This window comes from Ranitomeya variabilis, chromosome 5 (genome assembly GCF_051348905.1).
Source record: "Ranitomeya variabilis isolate aRanVar5 chromosome 5, aRanVar5.hap1, whole genome shotgun sequence".
Taxonomy (NCBI): Eukaryota; Metazoa; Chordata; class Amphibia; order Anura; family Dendrobatidae; genus Ranitomeya; species Ranitomeya variabilis.
Genome location: NC_135236.1, coordinates 513,194,998 through 513,215,659, shown reverse-complemented (window position 1 = coordinate 513,215,659; position 20,662 = coordinate 513,194,998). Strand labels below are relative to the sequence as shown.

Sequence of the window (20,662 nt, the reverse complement as noted above, 5' to 3'; positions counted from 1 at the left end):
GTCCACATGTTGAGGTCTTATTGCTCAGTTCCTTTCTATGTTTTGTCTTGTCCAGCTTGGTCTGTATTAGGATTTTTTTAGCCAAGCTGGTATCTCTGGAGATGCAGATATACCCTCCATATCTTTAGTTAGCTGTGGAGTTTTTGTATTTTCTGTGGTGGATATTTTCTAGTTTTTTTAATACTGACCGCATAGTACTCTGTCCTGTCCTTTCTATTTAGCTAGCAGTGGCCTCCTTTGCTAAATTCTCATTTCAGTCTGTGTATGTTTTTTCCCTCTCCTCTCACAGTCAATATTTGTGGGGGGCTGCCTGTTCTTTGGGGATTTTCTCTGAGGCAAGATAGTTTTCCCTTTTCTATATCTAGGGGTAATTAGTCCTCCGGCTGTGTCGAGATGTCTAGGGAGTGCTAGGTACATTCCACAGCTACTTCTAGTTGCAGTGTTAGGTTCAGGGTCTGCGGTCAGTACAGGTACCACCTTCTCCAGAGTACGTCCCATGCTGCTCTTAGGCCACCAGATCATAACAGTACAACTGGCCAACAATGAGTTAACCGCATCTCAGAAGAAGGGAAGGAAAGTGCTGAGCCATTTTTTTTCTGCAGTCTGTTGTGGGTTTTTTTTCTCTTCCCTCTTTGCCTCTGGGTGGCTCAAGAGTTCGGCGCTGGTGTGGATGTTCAGGGACTGGTTTCTCGTGTGGATCAACTTGCTGCTAGAGTACAGGGTATTTCTGATTATATCGTTCAGACTCCAGTTTTAGAGCCTAGAATTCCAACTCCTGATTTGTTTTTTGGGGATAGGTCCAAATTTCTGAGCTTTAAAAATAACTGCAAACTGTTTTTTGCTCTGAAACCCCGTTCCTCTGGTGATCCAATCCAGCAGGTTAAAATTATTATATCTCTGCTGCGTGGTGACCCCCAGGATTGGGCATTTGCCCTGGAACCTGGGAATCCGGCGTTGCTTAATGTAGACACCTTTTTTCAGGCGCTGGGGTTATTGTATGACGAACCTAATTCTGTGGATCATGCTGAGAAGACCTTGTTGGCCCTGTCTCAGGGTCAAGAAGCGGCAGAATCATATTGCCAGAAGTTTAGAAAATGGTCTGTTCTGACTAAATGGAATGAGGATGCCTTGGCGGCAATCTTCAGAAAGGGTCTTTCTGAATCTGTTAAAGATGTTATGGTGGGGTTCCCCACGCCTGCTGGTCTGAATGATTCTATGTCTCTGGCCATTCAGATTAGGCGGCGCTTGCGCGAGCGCAGAGTTGTGCACATTGTCTTCTGAGCGGAGTCCTGAGCCTATGCAGTGTGATAGGATTGTGTCTAGAGCTGAACGACAAGGATTCAGACGTCAGAATAGGTTGTGTTTTTATTGCGGCGATTCTGCTCATGTTATTTCTGATTGCCCTAAGCGTACCAAGAGAATCGCTAGTTCTGTTACCATCAGTACTGTACAACCTAAATTTATGTTATCTGTGACCCTGATCTGCACATTATCGTCATTTTCCGTCATGGAATTTGTGGATTCAGGTGCCGCTCTAAATTTAATGGACTTAGAATTTGCCAGACGTTGTGGTTTCCCCTTGCAGCCTTTGCAGAGTCCTATTCCTTTGAGGGGCATTGATGCTACACCGTTGGCTAAAAATAAACCTCAGTTTTGGACACAGCTGACCATGTGCATGGCGCCAGCCCATCAGGAAGATTGTCGTTTTTTGGTGTTGCATAATTTGTATGATGCTATTGTGCTGGGTTTCCCATGGTTACAGGTGCATAATCCGGTATTAGATTGGAAATCTATGTCTGTGACTAGTTGGGGTTGTCAGGGGGTTCATGGTGACGTTCCTGTGATGTCAATTGCCTCCTCCCCCTCTTCTGAAATTCCTGAGTTTTTGTCAGATTTCCAGGATGTATTCGATGAGCCCAAGTCCAGTTCCCTTCCACCGCATAGGGACTGTGATTGTGCTATTGACTTGATTCCAGGCTGTAAGTTCCCTAAAGGCCGACTTTTCAACCTGTCTGTGCCAGAACATACCGCCATGTGGAGCTATGTGAAGGAGTCCTTGGAGAAGGGGCATATTCGGCCATCTTCTTCACCATTGGGAGCAGGTTTTTTCTTTGTTGCCAAAAAAGATGGCTCCTTGAGACCCTGTATTGATTATCGCCTCTTGAATAAGATCACAGTCAAATTTCAATACCCTTTGCTTTCTGATCTGTTTGCTAGGATTAAGGGGGCTAGTTGGTTTACTAAGATTGACCTTCGAGGGGCATATAATCTGGTTCGTATTAAGCAGGGGGACGAATGGAAAACTGCGTTTAATACGCCCGAAGGCCATTTTGAATACCTTGTGATGCCATTCGGACTCTCTTATGCTCCATCTGTGTTTCAGTCCTTCATGCATGATATATTTCGGAATTATCTTGATAAATTCATGATTGTATATTTGGATGATATTTTGATTTTTTCAGATGATTGGGAGTCTCATGTGAAACAAGTCAGGATGGTATTTCAGATCCTTCGTGATAATGCCTTGTTTGTGAAGGGGTCTAAGTGCCTCTTTGGAGTACCGAAGATTTCTTTCTTGGGCTTCATTTTTTCTCCCTCATCTATAGAAATGGATCCAGTTAAGGTTCAGGCCATTCATGATTGGATCCAGCCCACATCCGTGAAGAGCCTTCAGAAATTTTTGGGCTTTGCTAATTTTTATCGCCGTTTCATTGCCAACTTCTCCAGTGTGGTTAAACCCCTGACCGATTTGACAAAGAAAGGCGCTGATTAGTGTTGAGCGATACCGTCCGATACTTGAAAGTATCGGTATCGGAAAGTATCGGCCGATACCAGCAAAGTATCGGATCTAATCCGATACCGATACCCGATACCAATACAAGTCAATGGGACTCAAGTATCAGACTGTATCCCTGATGGTTCCCAGGGTCTGAAGAAGAGGAAACTCTCCTTCAGGCCCTGGGATTCATATTAATGTATAAAATAAAGAATTAAAATAAAAAATATTGCTATACTCACCTCTCCGACGCAGCCTGGAACTCACCGAGGGAACCGGCAGCGTTCTTTGCTTAAAATGCGCGCATTTACTTCCTTCCGTGACGTCACGGCTTCTGATTGGTCGCGTGCCGCCCATGTGGCCGCGACGCGACCAATCACAGCAAGCCGTGACGTAATTTTCAGGTCCTCAATGCCTAATTCTAGGCATTGATGATTTTAAAATTACGTTCCGGCTTGTGATTGGTCGCGTCGCGGTCACATGGGCGACGCGACCAATCACAAGCCGTGATGTCAGGGGAGGCAGGAAACGCGCGCATTTTAAAATTACGTCACGGCTTGTGATTGGTTGCGTGCCGCCCATGTGACCGCGACGCGACCAATCACAGCAAGCCGTAACGTAATTTCAGGTCCTGTATGCCTAATTCTGCATTGAGGACCTGAAATTACGTCACGGCTTGCTGTGATTGGTCGCGTCGCGGTCACATGGGCGGCACGCAACCAATCACAAGCCGTGATGTAATTTTAAAATGCGTGCGTTTCCTGCCTCCCGTGACGTCACGGCTTGTGATTGGTCGCGTCGCCCATGTGACCGCGACGCGACCAATCACAAGCCGAAATGTAATTTTAAAATCATCAATGCCTAGAATTAGGCATTGAGGACCTGAAAATTACGTCACGGCTTGCTGTGATTGGTCGCGTCGCGGCCACATGGGCGGCACGCGACCAATCAGAAGCCGTGACGTCACGGAAGGAAGTAAATGCGCGCATTTTAAGCAAAGAACGCTGCCGGTTCCCTCGGTGAGGTCCAGGCTGCGTCGGAGAGGTGAGTATAGCAATATTTTTTATTTTAATTCTTTCTTTTACACATTAATGTTGTTTCGATACCGATACCCGATACCACAAAAGTATCGGATCTCGGTATCGGAATTCCGATACCCGCAAGTATCGGCCGATACCCGATACTTGCGGTATCGGAATGCTCAACACTAGCGCTGATGTTACTAATTGGTCCTCTGCGGCTGTTTCTGCCTTTCAGGAGCTTAAACGCAGATTTACTTCTGCCCCTGTGTTGCGTCAGCCGGATGTTTCTCTTCCTTTTCAGGTTGAGGTTGACGCTTCTGAGATTGGGGCAGGGGCCGTTTTGTCTCAGAGGAATTCTGATGGTTCCTTGATGAAACCGTGTGCCTTCTTTTCTCGAAAGTTTTCGCCTGCAGAACGCAATTATGATGTCGGCAATCGTGAGTTGTTGGCTATGAAGTGGGCATTTGAGGAATGGCGACATTGGCTTGAGGGGGCCAAGCACCGTATTGTGGTCTTGACCGATCATAAGAATCTGATTTATCTCGAGTCTGCCAAACGGCTGAATCCTAGACAGGCCCGATGGTCACTGTTTTTCTCCCATTTTGATTTTGTGGTCTCGTATCTTCCGGGTTCTAAGAATGTTAAGGCTGATGCCCTTTCTAGGAGCTTTTTGCCTTATTCTCCTGGGGTCCTTGAGCCGGTCGGTATTCTGAAGGAAGGGGTGATTCTTTCTGCCATCTCCCCTGATTTACGACGGGTTCTTCAGAAATTTCAGGCTGATAAACCTGACCGCTGTCCAGTGGGGAAATTGTTTGTTCCTGACAGATGGACTAGTAAAGTGATTTCGGAGGTTCATTGTTCTGTGTTGGCCGGTCATCCTGGGATTTTTGGTACCAGAGATTTGGTTGGTAGGTCCTTTTGGTGGCATTCTTTGTCACGGGATGTGCGTTCTTTTGTGCAGTCCTGTGGGACTTGTGCGCGGGCCAAACCTTGCTGTTCCCGTGCTAGTGGGTTGCTTTTGCCTTTGCCGGTCCCTGAGAGGCCTTGGACGCATATTTCTATGGATTTTATTTTGGATCTTCCGGTTTCCCAGAGGATGTCAGTTATCTGGGTGGTTTGTGACCGGTTTTCTAAGATGGTTCATTTGGTACCTTTGCCTAAGTTGCCTTCCTCTTCTGATTTGGTTCCGTTGTTTTTTCAGCATGTGGTTCATTTGCATGGCATTCCGGAGAACATTGTGTCCGATAGAGGTTCCCAGTTTGTTTCTAGGTTATGGCAGGCCTTTTGTGCTAGGCTGGGCATTGATTTGTCTTTTTTTTCCGCATTTCATCCTCAGACAAATGGCCAAACCGAGCGAACTAATCAGACTTTGGAAACTTATTTGAGATGCTTTGTGTCTGCTGATCAGGATGATTGGGTGGCTTTCTTGCCATTGGCCGAGTTTGCCCTTAATAATCGGGCTAGTTCTGCTACCTTGGTTTCACCCTTCTTTTGTAACTCTGGTTTTCATCCTCGTTTTTCTTCAGGGCAGGTTGAGCCTTCTGATTGTCCTGGGGTGAACTCTGTGGTTGACAGGTTGCAGCAAATTTGGGCTCATGTTGTTGACAATTTGGTGTTGTCTCAGGAGGGGGCTCAGCGTTTTGCTAACCGTCGTCGCTGTGTTGGTTCCCGGCTTCGGGTTGGGGATTTGGTCTGGTTGTCTTCCCGTCATGTCCCTATGAAGGTTTCTTCCCCTAAGTTTAAGCCTCGGTTTATTGGCCCTTATAGGATTACTGAGATTATCAATCCAGTGTCTTTTCGTTTGGCCCTTCCAGCCTCTTTTTCCATCCATAATGTTTTCCATAGATCTTTGTTGCGGAAATATGTGGTGCCCGTTGTTCCCTCTGTTGATCCTCCTGCCCCGGTGTTGATTGATGGGGAGTTGAAGTATGTGGTTGAGAAGATTTTGGATTCTCGTTTTTTGAGACTGAGGCTTCAGTATCTTGTCAAATGGAAGGGTTATGGCCAGGAGGATAATTCTTGGGTTGTTGTCTCCGATGTTTATGCTGATGATTTGGTTCATGCCTTTCATTTGGCTCGTCCGGATCGGCCTGGGGGCTCTGGTGAGGATTCGGTGACCCATCCTCAAGGGGGGGGTACTGTTGTGAATTCTGCTCTTGGGCTCCCTCCGGTGGTTGTAAGTGGTAGCGTTGCTGTCTCTGAATCACAGCATTTATCAGGTGTTTTCACCTTTTGCAATTTGGACAGGGCTATTTAGTCTTGCTTCACCCTTTAGTCAGTGCCAGTTGTCCATTGTTCCTGGAGGATTCACATCCCTGCCTGGTTCCTTCTGCTTTGCAGTTCTTTTCATCAAAGATAAGTTCTGGCCTTAAGTTGCTGTCCACATGTTGTGGTCTTATTGCTCAGTTCCTTTCTATGTTTTGTCTTGTCCAGCTTGGTCTGTATTAGGATTTTTTTAGCCAAGCTGGTATCTCTGGAGATGCAGATATACCCTCCATATCTTTAGTTAGCTGTGGAGTTTTTGTATTTTCTGTGGTGGATATTTTCTAGATTTTTTTAATACTGACCGCATAGTACTCTGTCCTGTCCTTTCTATTTAGCTAGAAGTGGCCTCCTTTGCTAAATTCTCATTTCAGTCTGTGTATGTTTTTTCTCTCTCCTCTCACAGTCAATATTTGTGGGGGGCTGCCTGTTCTTTGGGGATTTTCTCTGAGGCAAGATAGTTTTCCCTTTTCTATCTCTAGGGGTAATTAGTCCTCCGGCTGTGTCGAGATGTCTAGGGAGCGCTAGGTACATTCCACGGCTACTTCTAGTTGCGGTGTTAGGTTCAGGGTCTGCGGTCAGTACAGGTACCACCTTCTCCAGAGTACGTCCCATGCTGCTCTTAGGCCACCAGATCATAATAGTAATGTTACCTGAGTTAGGGAAATGTGTTACTTCAGGCAGAGAAATGCTTTACCTCAGGCAGGGAAATGCATTACCTCAGTAAAGGAAATTTGTTCCGTCAGGCAGGGAAATGTGCTACCTGAGGCAGGGTAATGTATTACCTCAGTCAGGGAAATGTGTTACCTCAAGAAGGGAAATGTGTGACCTCAGGACAGGTTAATGTGTTACCTAAGACAGAGAAATGTGCTACCTCAGGCAGAGAAATGTGTGACCTCAGGAAGGGAAATGTGTTACCTCAGGCAGGGAAATATGTTACCTCAGTCAGGAAAATGGGTTACCTCAGTCAGGGAAATGGGTTACCTCAGGCAGGGAAATGTGTTACCTCATACAGGGAAATGTGTGACCTCAGGAAGGGAAATGTGTTACCTCAAGCAGGGAAATATGTTACCTCAGTCAGGGAAATGGGTTAATTCAGGCAGGGAAATGTGTTACCTCAGGCAGGGAAATGTGTTACCTCATGCAGGGTAATGTGTTACCTCAGGCAGGGTAATGTGTTACCTCAGGCAGAGAAATGTGTGACCGCAGAAAGGGAATTGTGTGACCTCAGGAAGGGAAATATGTGACCTCAGGCCAGGTTAATGTGTTACCTCAGAAAGCAGCAGTTGTGAGCGCCTGCTGTTTTTTCTGTATACTCACATGATGATTGCCATCGGCGTCCCCCCCTGCCCAGGAGATGTGGTATGATCAGACCATGTTCCTGCATAGTCAGACACGGCCATTACACAGTACATAGTAGGGATACATAAGATTATCTCAGCACAAACATTTTTTTACCACATCCAACTGTGGAATTTATTATTGTTTCTAGATCTATTGATTACAATGAACTTTGTGGGACAAACCCTTTAAAGGGAACCTATCACCCCGTTTTTTAAAGATTAGATAAAAATAGTGTGAAATAGGGGCAGAGCTGGGCTTTATATTAGTGCCTTTTTGTTGCCTTTATTCCCCCGTTAAGCTGCCGAAATACCTGTGTGAAGTGGCCGTTTTGTCCTGTCACTCAAGTTGGTCAGGTCGGATGGGCGTGGTTACAGCGCTTTTTTTCCCTCAGAAACCTGCTCATCATTACGTTGGTGGCGTAGTGGTGTGCGCATGTCCAAAGCGAAGATCCACTGCCCAGGAGATTCAAAACAGCGCGGGCTTTGCTATTCGCCGTTTACCGGTGGGCGCGGCCATCTTTCCTGTGGCCGCGCGTGCGCAGATGGAGCGCTCTGCTGCCCGGGCTTCAGGAAAATGGCCGCCGCGATCTCCATCTGCGCACGCGCGGAATCCCGCGGCCATTTTCCTGAAGCCCGGGCAGCAGAGCGCTCCATCTGCGCACGCGCGGCCACAGGAAAGATGGCCGCGTTCACCGGTAAACGGCGAATAGCGAAGCCCGCGCTGTTTTGAATCTCCTGGGCAGTGGATCTTCGCTTTGGACATGCGCACACCACTACGCCACCAACGTAATGATGAGCAGGATTCTGAGGGAAAAAAAGCGCTGTAACCACGCCCATCTGACCTGACCAACTTGAGTGACAGGACAAAACGGCCACTTCACACAGGTATTTCGGCAGCTTAACGGGGGAATAAAGGCACCAAAAAGGCACTAATGTAAAGCCCAGCTCTGCCCCTATTTCACACTATTTTTATCTAATCTTTAAAAAACGGGGTGATAGGTTCCCTTTAAGTCAATCTAAATGTGTATTCTCAGCTGATATAGCAGCTCCATTCTCTCTTTATTTAAGCAGGTGCTAAGTCATGGAACATCAATTTCCAAGAAATGAATAGTAATCTACAGTTATGGTTACCATAACTGGTATTGCAAACATACAGCAACTAGTATAATGCAAGCAGGAATGTGATTGGCCGCTTCTCAGAAATGCAGTTGTCTTCCACCAACCTTTTCTGGCATTCCCGAATAATATCTCATAAAAATGAGTGACATTTCATTAAAGCAATAAATTAGAAAACATTCTAATGTAAAAGTGTCCTCATCCAACTTGAGCATTCGTTTATATTAGCACTTTTTTCCAGAGTAAATAAAGAATACAGGATACGATATCCAATACTATCAATTAATATTATTGGTTGCGAAATTGATGGTTATAAGTAGAGATGAGCGAATCAGGCAAAATTCTAATTTCCTTGTTCCCAGTAGATTCAAAGTTATTGTGAGAGGCCCATGGATTTCAGTAAGAGCAGGGGTGATCTAAAGATGAACCGGATAGGAGACATGTAGGGCTGAAAAGATGAGCAAAAAGTTGAGAATAAAGATTTATTTTTATTTATTTTTTTTTTACATTTTGATGGCCTTTTACGACATAGAGGCAGCCATTTTGTTGAATCCTAATGGGAGTATGCTGTGGTGGGAAGTTTATTCCATGCAATGGTTTAAAGTGACATTTTGTCATGGAAAAGCTTTGACACGGCCAGACCCATTCAAGCAAGCAATAGTGGCAATCGGCATTACTGGCTACAACAGTGAAATAAAGGCTGTAAAAAGGCTTTTAAAATATTTAGGAAAATAATCCCTATATATAAATCTATATACATCTATGGAAGATATATTCATAGCCCAGGCTTTCTACTAAGATGGTTTGTCCGAAAGTTAAAACTCCCTTAAAAATTGCATAAATAACTAGAGAATAACAATAATTTATATTCTATCAAATTGATTTCATTGCTTTATTTCCAGTTATTAGAATTGAGGGATCACATTTACTACATGACAATGTCTAATGACCATTGCTGCTGATATTTACCTATATCATTGCTTTTTGGTCTAATATCAGCATTTATAAGGTGCGGAGAGGTTTCCAGTATTTTAAGAAGAGATTCAATATCGTTCAGCGTCTTTCTCCGGTGAATTTAGTATTGGATGATTCATATTTGGGAAATCAAAGTTCAAAGGGATTGAAAGCACCGTCCACATAAATCCGCATAAATCACTGAAGGATAAGGAGATGCTCACCTTTATACCTGAGATGTTATGAAGAACCCTGTGCAATAACTCTAATCCTGGATCATCCAGAACTGATGACTTGGATCTAATCTTTAGCAACCTCACGTCCAATATGTCGCTAGCGACCATTATAACACCTGGTCTCTTGTAACCCCATCTGCTATGTACAATGGAGGGGATTTGTGTGCAGCTTTTCGTCCTTTAGGAGCAAGTATATGGCACAGATTCATGTAAAAGTCTGCTTATTGCCAAGTCGCAGGATTTGTTTAATGAAAATATCCGCCTGTTCTTCATCACGAAGGAACTTCCCATACACATCAGAAAGTTTCCCCATTAACAGCAGCTGAAATTCTTCATTGCCCACTTCGATGGCAGCTGCAAGGGCCAAGGAGAGGTAAGTGACGGCATCTTCCGCATCCTGTAAACAGGTAACACGGTGACATCAGGACAGCTTTATCCAAGAGGAAGTATCATCAGCTTTCACTCATCATCACGCCGTACACGCAGACATGTTCACGTGCGCTTATGTACTCACATTGAATGGGAATGTTTACCAAGTTATTACATTGTCTCAGCGTGTTACTTCCTTCACATCCACAGCAAATAATGATGAATTTCAATATCATCCCTCCATAAAATGCTAAACTAACCGTTGTAAACAGAAGACAGATCCTGATCAGGTTAAAGGAGCTGCCATATTTCTACATTTCGGTTTCTAAAAGGCTTTCTTAGTTTGTTAATAGTTTGTAGTTATTTTTATTGTTCTATTTCAAGTGGTTTACCAATAAAAAATTAACTTTCTGTCTTATTTTTCATATATAGAAGGTGCCTGAATTGTCTATATATTGAAAGGGTCCGGGTCCTGGGACCACCACCAATCATGCAATAGACCCCAGTAAGTGAGTCACTCATCAGACAAGAGTATACACAGACCAGAGTACAAACTCAACAGAAAGCAAAGGCTATGATGCTTATGAATTCTATTTATTCCGTACTCTACTCTGCATGCTCTCTTGTATGCTGAGCTGCGCAATTCTCAGGGGTTTATTATGTGATTCACAAGGGTCTCTGGACCCTGATCCACACTGATCAGCAGGGAATTCAAGTGCTTGCTAAATCTGAAAAATCAGGAAAAAAGTTTTAGCACTCTTTTTTTGTGACAATCGTAATTTTCCTTATTGGCCACTAGATGTCAGCACACAAATCTATACTTGAATGGTATGCAAATTGCCTCTTCAGAGTGAAAGAGGACTTAAACTCTATAGCGCCACCTGTTGGAAGGAGCAATCCTACAAGTCACAATCAACCCTTTAACGAGTCGTCCAACATGACTTAGGATAAAAGCCAAGTCAGGATCTCAATTCGCAGACACAGTGGTTCAGGCTGTTGGCCCTCGTCAGTGCGAAGCATGAGAATTAAATTTGGCTAGATGAGAGGCTCTGGACTGAGGTCTAAGGGGTAACGTTTCTCCTTATGGAGAGTGACATACCAGCTGGCTTGTCAAGGTAAGGAGGCTTATTCACCATGCAATGCTCCTCTGGGAAATATGATATGCAAATTGCCTCTTCAGAGAGAAAGAGGACTTAACTCTATAGCGCCAAGTATCCTAAGTCATATTGCAAGACTCGTTAAAGGGTTGATTGTGACTTGTAGGATCGCTACTTCCAATAGGTGGCGCTATAGAGTTAAGTCCTCTTTCTCTCTGAAGAGGCAATTTGCATATTATATTTCCCAGAGGAGCATTGCATGGTGAATAAGCCTCCTTACCTTGACAAGCCAGAGCTACTTGAATGGTAATAATATGTCATTTTACTGCCTACAGTAAACATGAGTGTTATCACATACAAACAATTTACTTATTATACACTGATTTCACCTTACCACAAACTTAACGACAACTTTTTACTTGCTTCAACTTTGGTGCATTGTCCAGATCCAGGTACGTGCTCTCTGGTAATGGACAGGAACCATGTGAAATTCTTTAACCCTTTTCTGACATCGAGTGTAAATGTATGCTTATGTTGGACTCCCCCTGATCGAGATTCCACCCGCGGCTGTTGCAGGCACATGTCAGCTTTATAGATCAGGTGACATGTGCCCGGAAAGGTGTGGGCTCAGTGCCGGAGTCCGCACCTTTCCTGGCACATGTCAGCTGATCTAAACAGTTGACATGCGCCTGCAACAGCCGCGGGTGGAATCTCGATCCACCCACAGCTGTTAACCTGATAGATGCCGCTGTCAAACTATGACAGTGGCATTTAACTTATGCTTCCGGCAAGAGCGCCAGAAATCCTGCCCATCTGTGACCTCCGATCGCAGGGCACCAATGGGTTGGCATGACAACTTGAGATCTCCTGCAGACCTCTATGGTCGTCACTCCCTGACGAAGCAATGTGTGAAACGCGCGTTGGAGTGTGAGGCGGCAGGATTACAATATCCAACATGAACACTGGTTAGTATGCACTATGCACTTTTTGGAATTGTGGTTGCGGAGGAATTTTTGAGTGCATATGCCATTTATACAATTACTAGCAACATAGCGCTATGTGCTTTCCTTTTCCCCATTTATTCATTCATTGAATCTTACATTTTCCTTTTGACCAGTGTTGTGGAATTGAAATTTTACTATTGAGACTTGTTGTACTGATATTATATATATATTGACCTGCCCCTCTTGTTTTTTTTAATTTTCCTTTGTGTATTGTCTTTGTTTGGTGTTTAAATGAAAGATTTATTGAATTTTAAAATATAATTTGGGAATTTATTTTTACAAGTAGTTTCTTTTTTCTTGGATATTTACATTTATCTACTTGAAACTTATTTATAAATATTTAGGGTATAGATTTTCTCCTAATTTGTTGGATTAAACTCTATGGTTGTCACAGCCGGATTGATATGAGCGCCGCCCGGTGGTCAGCACTCATAGCATGTGAGTAATTCGTCTACATACAGGCGATCTGACCATTGCCTGTACGTAGCAGAGCCGATCGGACAACTGCAGCTTCTAGTCTCCCATGGAGACTATTGAAAAATGCAAAAGGTAAAAAAAAATGTTTTTAAAGATATTTAAAAATAAAAAAATATAAAAGTTCAAATCACTCCCCTTTCGTCCCATTCAAAATAAAACAATGATCACAAAAAATGGAGACGCTATGGGTATCGGAAAATGGCACCATTTTTTTTTTCTAACAAATTTTGGAATTTTTTTTCACCATTTAAATAAAAAGGAACCTAGATATGCTTGGTGTCTATTAACTCGTAATGACCTGGAGAATCATAATGGCAGGTCAGCTTTAGAATTTACTGAACGTGGTAAAGATATTTAAAAAAAATGAAATGTGGAATTGCACTTTTTTTTGCAATTTCACCGCACTTGGATTTTTTTTCCCGTTTTCGAGTACATGACATGGTAAAACCAATGGTGTCATTCAAAAGTACAACCTCTGGTTGTTAAGGGGTTAACCTCTAGGATCCCATACCTGGCTTATAGTTTGCTGGTCTGGTGCATCGTCAACTGAGCGCCACATGCTGCATAGAAGACATCACACCAGGCCGGTAAATTAAACGCTCAGGAAATTTGAGCAGCTCCTGTCGATTGCCAGAGAACCCTGATCTGGCCCATGGATTGGAATTGTCACTCATTCCATGCAGTTAAAACCTTAGACACTATAAAAAATCTAAAAATTCTCCAATATTCCAGACAACTTTTTTTTACTCGGACATGCTTCTGCTTCCTATGTTGATTGATATGTCTCTGTCTGTCTTTGTACATACAAACCAATCTCTCAATGTAATGAGGCAGGGCAGGGAGAAGTCAGAGGATCCACCCAACTGACTCCTCTACCTGTCCAGCTCTAAAACCTATGTTTTTCTGTGAAATACTAGTGTTTTAGAATAAGATACGGCTTTATGTAATGAGGAAACCAATCTGTATTTCATGAAATGGTTAACGATAAGGGTCCCCAATTGTAATAAGGTAGGGAGTGACTGCCCTGTTTTGTTTTCTTTCTGGTTTGTCTTTCAGTTTGATCATGCTTTAAATATAATATTAGAAGATCGCTTACCTTTCGTCTATGCAGTGCAATATCCCCCAGCCGCCAATACACCTTCACGTAATATCCAGCCTCTGCCGCGTGTTGTATTGGCGAAGAACATACAGACAGCGCCTTAAGATAACAGTACTCAGCAATCTCATAAATCTGCAGGGCATAGTAGATTCCTGCCAGCCGATGAAATGCAATCAGTTCATGTACTGGATCCCCTAGATTGAGACACAAAACAATTAGGCAATAGGAGGGAGAATTTTTTTTTGTCTTTGTCAATTACAGAATTATCAGTAAATGTACTATTAAATAGAGAGGTCCATTCATTTCAGAAGAAGATTTCTTACAAACTAAAAGGTGTATGTTTTCTAAGTATATATGGCTGCTCACACTGTTCCATATCCATATCCTAATTGTTAAAAGGGCTACTATAAGAATAAATATATAATTCTTTGTCAGATCATTCAATACATGACATGTTTTACCTGGAATAATTTAAAGGAAATGTTACTGTTTGTAGATATTGTTATTACGGTACCGAAAGTCTTAACCTTACATTTTATAAATACCAGAACGATCAGGATGTTGGTCATGTCTTCTATTTCTATATAATGTGTGTAAATAGTTTATTAAAAAGGACATCTCTGGAAACAAATAAAATACACAAAATAATGTAGAATTCTTAAATCTCACGTGAAGAATCAGAAATGATGCTATATTTGTGATAGACCTGCAAGCTTTTCTCTTCTGCCGTTTTCACGTGCACGCATAGTGGAGATTGGATTTCTTCAAATCCCATCCACTATGCTGTAACATCTGGCCGCTGTGGGATGGACGCTGCGGATGTACGCAGCATCCAACCCGCAGCGTTTACTGACCGTGAGAACGTACCTAAAGGGCTAAAGGACCAGGTTCTCAAACGTATGCTAATATATATTTACAACTCAGGTTTACATGTTCTGCTTGGGTGATCAGGTACCCTATAGAGGGTAAATGATTGCCCCTTATCTTACATTTAAAGAAGAATAGCAGATTATGAGTTTTACAACTGTTTATTATTATATGCATTTCAATAGATTTCAAATGTCTACTGAAAAAAAGGTTATTATATTCATGTTAACTCATTTAATTAGTCATTTTCATGTTTCTGGGTCTCTTACACAGGTAACCCATGCTTAGTCATAATCATTAACAGCAATTACAGCTCCATCATGGTATGGATTCTTCAAGGACTCTGAAGCATCCAGTGGCGTCTAGCAACCAGATGTTAGTGTAACGCTGGCATCCCTGCATGCTGACTTACTGCCCAGTCTGCCCTGCTGCATCTGCTGCTCCAACTTCTGTGCACCAGGTCTCCTGGCAGCATGCTTAGGGCGCATGCGGTCCATGTCTCTTAAAGAGACAATGTGCACATTCCTAATGTGTCCCCAGCCAATAGCTGATAAATGCACTTACAGCACCTCCACCTTTGAGAGGTGCCTGAGCAACAATTGTAGTTATTCAGCCTACAAGCTGATAGTTAGTGATCAGGTCTCAGTACCAGTCCAGGTTATCTTGTACTAGTACCAGTTCTACTTTCACATTCCCATCCTGTCTGTAGAGTACCTGAATCCAAAACCATTCCAGCGGTACCTGAACCCGAAACATCTCCGGAGGTACCTAAACCCTGAAAGCGCTCCAGCGGTACCTGAGCCTGAATCCCACACTGCCCGAACTGGTTCCAGTATCTGTCCCATCTGGTCGAAAGGCTACATCTGTATCCTCTGTATCTGGTCCTGTGCTTTTACTCCTAGTTCGTTCTACTGTCCTGACCCGAGGGGTCAGATGCCGCAGTATTGGGTGTTATGATCCTGGTGGCAAGGATCGCAAACTGACCTGCTAAGTAACAGAAAGCCTTAGGACAAGCTCTGGGGATGTGGGAGCTATACTGACCGCAACCCTGATCCTATCAATACACACTATAGGCAGCCGTGGAGCGTTACCTAAAATCCTAGACGCCTCGTCACAGCCTGAGAAACTAGCTACCCCTAGAGAGAAAGCAAAGCCTCACTTGCCTCAGAGAAATCACCCCAAAGTTTAGACAGCCCCCCACAAATAATAACGGTGAGTTAAGGGGAAAACACAAACGTAGAAATGAAAACAGGTTTTAAGCAAATGAGGCCCGCTGACACTAAATAGTCAGAAGATAGCAAGGAATCTGTGCGGTCAGTATAAAATGCTATCAAAAATAATCCACGCAGAGATTACAAGAACCCCCACACCGACTCACGATGTGAGGGGCGCAACTCTGCACCCCAGAACTTCCAGCAAGCGAGAACATTACATATAAGCAAGCTGGACAGAACTCATCATATACTGAGAAACATTTTCAAGGAAATAATGAGCAAACATGAACTAGCAAGACTTAGCTTCTCCAGAAGGAGACAGGTCACAAGGAAAGTCCAGAGAGATCAGAACCAGTACTGAATACAACGACAGCAGGCAAAAAGTGAAGGTCCAGGTGGAGTTAAATAGAGGCCAAACGAGGCAGCTGGATTCCAGCTACAGACCCGCAGTAAGCGCTAAAGGCCACCAGAGGGAGCCCAAGAACAGAACTCACACAGTACCACTCATGACCACAGAAGGGAGCCCGAGAACGGAATTCACAACAATTGGGATCTGTCCTCGAGTAGCACCTGGCACCTAGCTAGGCCTAAGTCTAACCCCAACATCAAGGGCTCAAGTAAAAACTCAGGAGGTAATTACTCTCCTCCAGGCTCTCCCTGGTCCATGGTGCAGTGGGTCCAAGATCCACAAATGTGACAGTTAGTGGCAGATCCAGTAAGTTCTAAGGTTGAACTTTGACACTTTTTGTCAGTCTCATAGACAATAAATAAAGCATCAGTGCTTGTGCATGACCATGCCACTTAATTCCATCCCAGTCACAGCAAAGAGGAGCCGTGGCTTGGGACCCAAGTTCTAGTATTCAGAGGTGGTCCCAGTGATAGAATCTTCAGCAATCAGACATTTATCATATATCTTGTGTATAAGTGACAAGTGTCTCTAATGAGAAACCCTTTAAGTCGCTGTCTATCAAGTTGAGATCATTCTTAATATTTAACAATGCGTAAAAATGAATTTCTCATTTAATCATCCTTGTCAATATCTGGATAACAGCTATAATTAATGCATAAAGACCTGTCTTTACCCACATTTCGATGCCCAACTGAACCCAAGGGCTACTTCTTTGCAATGTAAATAGCATAAAGCTATTCATCTGTTTCTGAAAATTAAATATTCAAAACATATAAGTAAACCATAATCAACAACTGACACCTTTTTATAGTATTTACTTGGGTCATTAATTAAAAGAAGGCCAAATTACTTTGGCTTGTTGAAGGTTTACCATTTGAACAGCACTTTTATCCCCAATTAAATGTAGCACAAGTGCACATACCGGACCGCTGCTCCATTCATTCTCTATTGGGTTACCTAAAAATGTCGACTGTAGCCCTTGGTAGCCTCATAGACAATGAATGGCACATCAGTCGAGTGTGTACACTGGTATTTTCTTTCAACAGGAATAAAGTTCCCCATTCTGCTTATTAGTTTTGGTCCCAGAGATTGTTTTAAACCGAATATCCACATGTCAAAAAATCAAATTTTATCCAATCCAAAATGATACATAACTTTTTATTGTTAAATTAAAAATGTGAGTAATTAGTGCAGGTCATATGTTAAAGTGCCTATGAATATTAACTCTGTTTTTTATTGCTTCTACCTATTTTTAAATGTACCCCGAGGTCAATTGCTATGCTAGCTGAGTCATTCAATTGTAATATACATATGGATAGATCTACCTATTCGTAGCTACATAAGTGAGGTGTGCAGCTACAATAGCCTCAAATTGTAAAACAAGCCTAAAGCAAAAAGATTGCCATCCATTATTTAACCATCAAGAATTGTATCCTATTTTCTAATGTCTATTGACCAGAGGAACAATAAAGCGTCTCCCAACATTTTTCATCAGGGTAATGATTCAAATGCATTTGCAATTTAACAATTAAAAGTTATGTTTTATTTTGGATTGGTTAAAATGGGATTTTTTTGCATTTGGATACTGGATTTAAAATATCAGTTAATTCTTAGGCTACTTTCACACATCAGGTTTTCGCTGTCAGGCTCAATCCAGCTAAATTTCAAAAAAACGGATCCGGCGAATGTTGCCGCCGGATCCGTTTTTTTCCCATAGACTTGTATTAGTGCCAGATTGCGCCAGATGACATTGCGTTTCGTCCGGTTTTTGACGGATACGGCAAATCTGCCATTTCCAGTTTCTGGAAAAAACGTCCATAGCAACGTTTTTTGTCTCCGGCGAAAAAGCCTGAAGCGCCGGATCCGGCACTCCCGGCTGTTTGCTAGAATGGAAGCCTATGGGAGCCAGAAGGTGCTGGATTCAGAAAATGAAGGATTCCGGCACCGGATTCCAGTTTTTTAAACTGAGCATGCTCCAATTTTTTTTATATCCAATTATCTGGATATGCTAGTTGGATCTGTCGAAAAAACGGATCCGTCGCATCAGTTTTTCACAATCTGAGCTGGATCCATTTTTTCCAACATTTGCCGGATTGTGCCTGATGCAAAAAACCTGATGTGTGAAAGTAGCCTTACAGATACGATTGAGCAATTCCGGTTTGGTCTCAGAGGTTGGACTCTCACCATTCAGTATCTTAAGACCAATCCTGCAGGTAGCTGATAACTTGTTTTCACAAAAAAAACCCTTTAAGTTATTACCAGTAGATGTTCGAATACCTACCAACAAGTGTGCTGAGCCTGACAGCCATTGTAGCAAATTCCAGTGAAGATTTATAATCTTTCTGATGTATTAGCAGCTGGGTGAGCTTGTGAAAAATTCTGAGTTGTGATCGGGTGTCTTCCAGTTTCTTTGCTAGAGGCAGGGCGCCATCCTGAAAATGATGATACAAATTCTGAATACGCTTGTAATGTAAACTACTTGATGAAATTAAACAAAAAGATCCAATTCTTTTATTGCATATTACAGATCAATCTATTATATTAAGCAAAACATTCATATGCCATACTGACGTGAATTCAAGCTTGCTCATTAATTTTCACTTTTAGTCTATGTGTATTATGCTTGGCAAATCACCAGTTTGTGCTCAAGAGCTACTGTCCTCTTCTCTGATCGAAGTAGTAAAGAACACAATATCACGTAGAGCAATCCTCTGGTACTAATTAAACATTTGATGGGGGATAAGGTCATCAGGATAAGAGAACATTATATTAGTAATATAAGTACAAAATATGAGCATATAAACAGTAAAATAACACAAAAACCAGCATCAAATTACTGGTTATTAAGTCTGATGTATGGGATTACTTGAACATAATGTGGACAGGGATTTAACAAGGAACGTTCAACCTGTGAAAACAAATGATTCATCAAAACCGGCGTTTTTGATGACAAGATCTGGCATCGCACCCCGGTTCCAACCAATTTAGGCAGAGCAACGAGAAACTGTTGTGAAAACAGAAAACAAGACACCATTTTCTGCAATTTTGTGACTTTTCCAAGCTTTTTACACCACTTTTCTACTATAAAAGCTTTGATTAATCAGGGCCAACGCGTAAACTCCAGTTTCAATGATTGGATAATATTTGATATTAAGGTATCTTTAGTTGATGTAGTTATTTTTCCATCCGATTTTATTGACTAAGGTTCTGAACTGACCACAGAGATTTAAAATTTAGGAAGTTTATCCTCTATATGATATGAATGATTTCTTCTGTTAGACCACATTTTTAATATAGATTACAATATTTAGAGGAAAGTAATAAAAAACTTTCAGGATGCAGAAAGATTAGTGAAATAAATAATATACAGAATTGTAAGTGGGTTAATTATTTATAATATAAATTATGAGCAATCATTACCTTGTAAAAAGGAAGAGCCTTTTCTCTTGTCTGTAGCCCGTGGAAGAACACATCTCCGGCAGCTTCATACAGGTTCAATGTAGCAGAAAAGTGCTCTGCTTTCATGGAAGCTTGGATGCCAGCCTGTAAGACATTCATTTTAAAGCCATCACTCATTAAACTGTCTTTTTGAAATAACTTAACCCCTTCGTGACCCCGGAGCTTTTTTCAGTTTTGCGTTTTAGTTTTTTGCCCCCCTCCTTCCCAGAGCCATAACTTTTTTATTTTTCTGTCAATATGGCCATGTGAGGGCTTATTTTTTGTGGGATGAGTTGTACTTTCGAACTACATCATTGGTTTTAGCATGCCATGTGCTAGAAAACAGGAACAAAATTCCAAGTGCGGTGAAATTGCAAAAAAGTGCAATCCCACACTTGTTTTTTTGATTAGCTTTTTTGCTAGGTTCACTTAATGCTAAAACTGACCTGCCATTATCATTCTCCACGTCATTACAAGTTCATAGACAACAAACATGTCTAGGTTCTTTTTTACCTAAGTGGTAAAAAAAATTCCAAACTTTGCTAAAAAAAAATGCTCAATTTTCCAATACCCGTAGTGTCTCCATTTTTCGTGATCTGGGGTTGGGTGAGGGCTTATATTTTACGGGCCAAGCTGACGTTTTTAATTATGCCATTTTGGTGCAGATACGTTCTTTTGATCACCTGTTATTGCATTTTAATGCAATGTCACTACGACCACAAAACGTAATTCTGGCTTTTTGAATTTTTTTTCTCACTACGCCATTTAGCGATCAGGTTAATCCTTTTTTTATTAATAGATCAGGCAATTCTGAACACGGTGATACCAATTATGTGTATATTTGATTTTTTTATTGTTGTATTTTGAATGGGGCAAAAGGGGGGTGATTTTAACTTTTATAGTTTTTTTTTCATATTTTAAAACTTTTTTTTAACTTTTGCCATGCTTCAATAGTCTCCATGGGAAGCTAGAAGCTGGA

At 42.2% G+C, this 20,662-nt stretch overlaps 1 protein-coding gene across 9 annotated transcripts in view; it reads right to left on the bottom strand.

Annotated features, from left to right (window-relative positions):
* Positions 1-8,418: 8,418 nt before the first annotated feature.
* The window catches only part of SH3TC2 (SH3 domain and tetratricopeptide repeats 2), a 167,378-nt gene continuing 155,134 nt past the window's right edge, over positions 8,419-20,662 (bottom strand). For 6 of the 9 annotated variants that reach the window (XM_077265774.1, XM_077265778.1, XM_077265772.1 and 3 more), the window contains 4 exons: positions 19,666-19,788; positions 18,527-18,677; positions 13,753-13,949; positions 8,420-10,106 (listed from right to left, as the gene is read on the bottom strand). In XM_077265774.1, coding sequence (XP_077121889.1) covers positions 9,915-10,106; positions 13,753-13,949; positions 18,527-18,677; positions 19,666-19,788 — 663 coding nt within the window. In that variant the 3' untranslated portion in view covers positions 8,420-9,914. Of the gene's footprint in view, positions 10,107-13,752; positions 13,950-18,526; positions 18,678-19,665; positions 19,789-20,662 lie in introns of all 9 variants that reach the window. The other 3 variants (XM_077265771.1, XM_077265773.1, XM_077265780.1) reach the window with 2 other exon arrangements.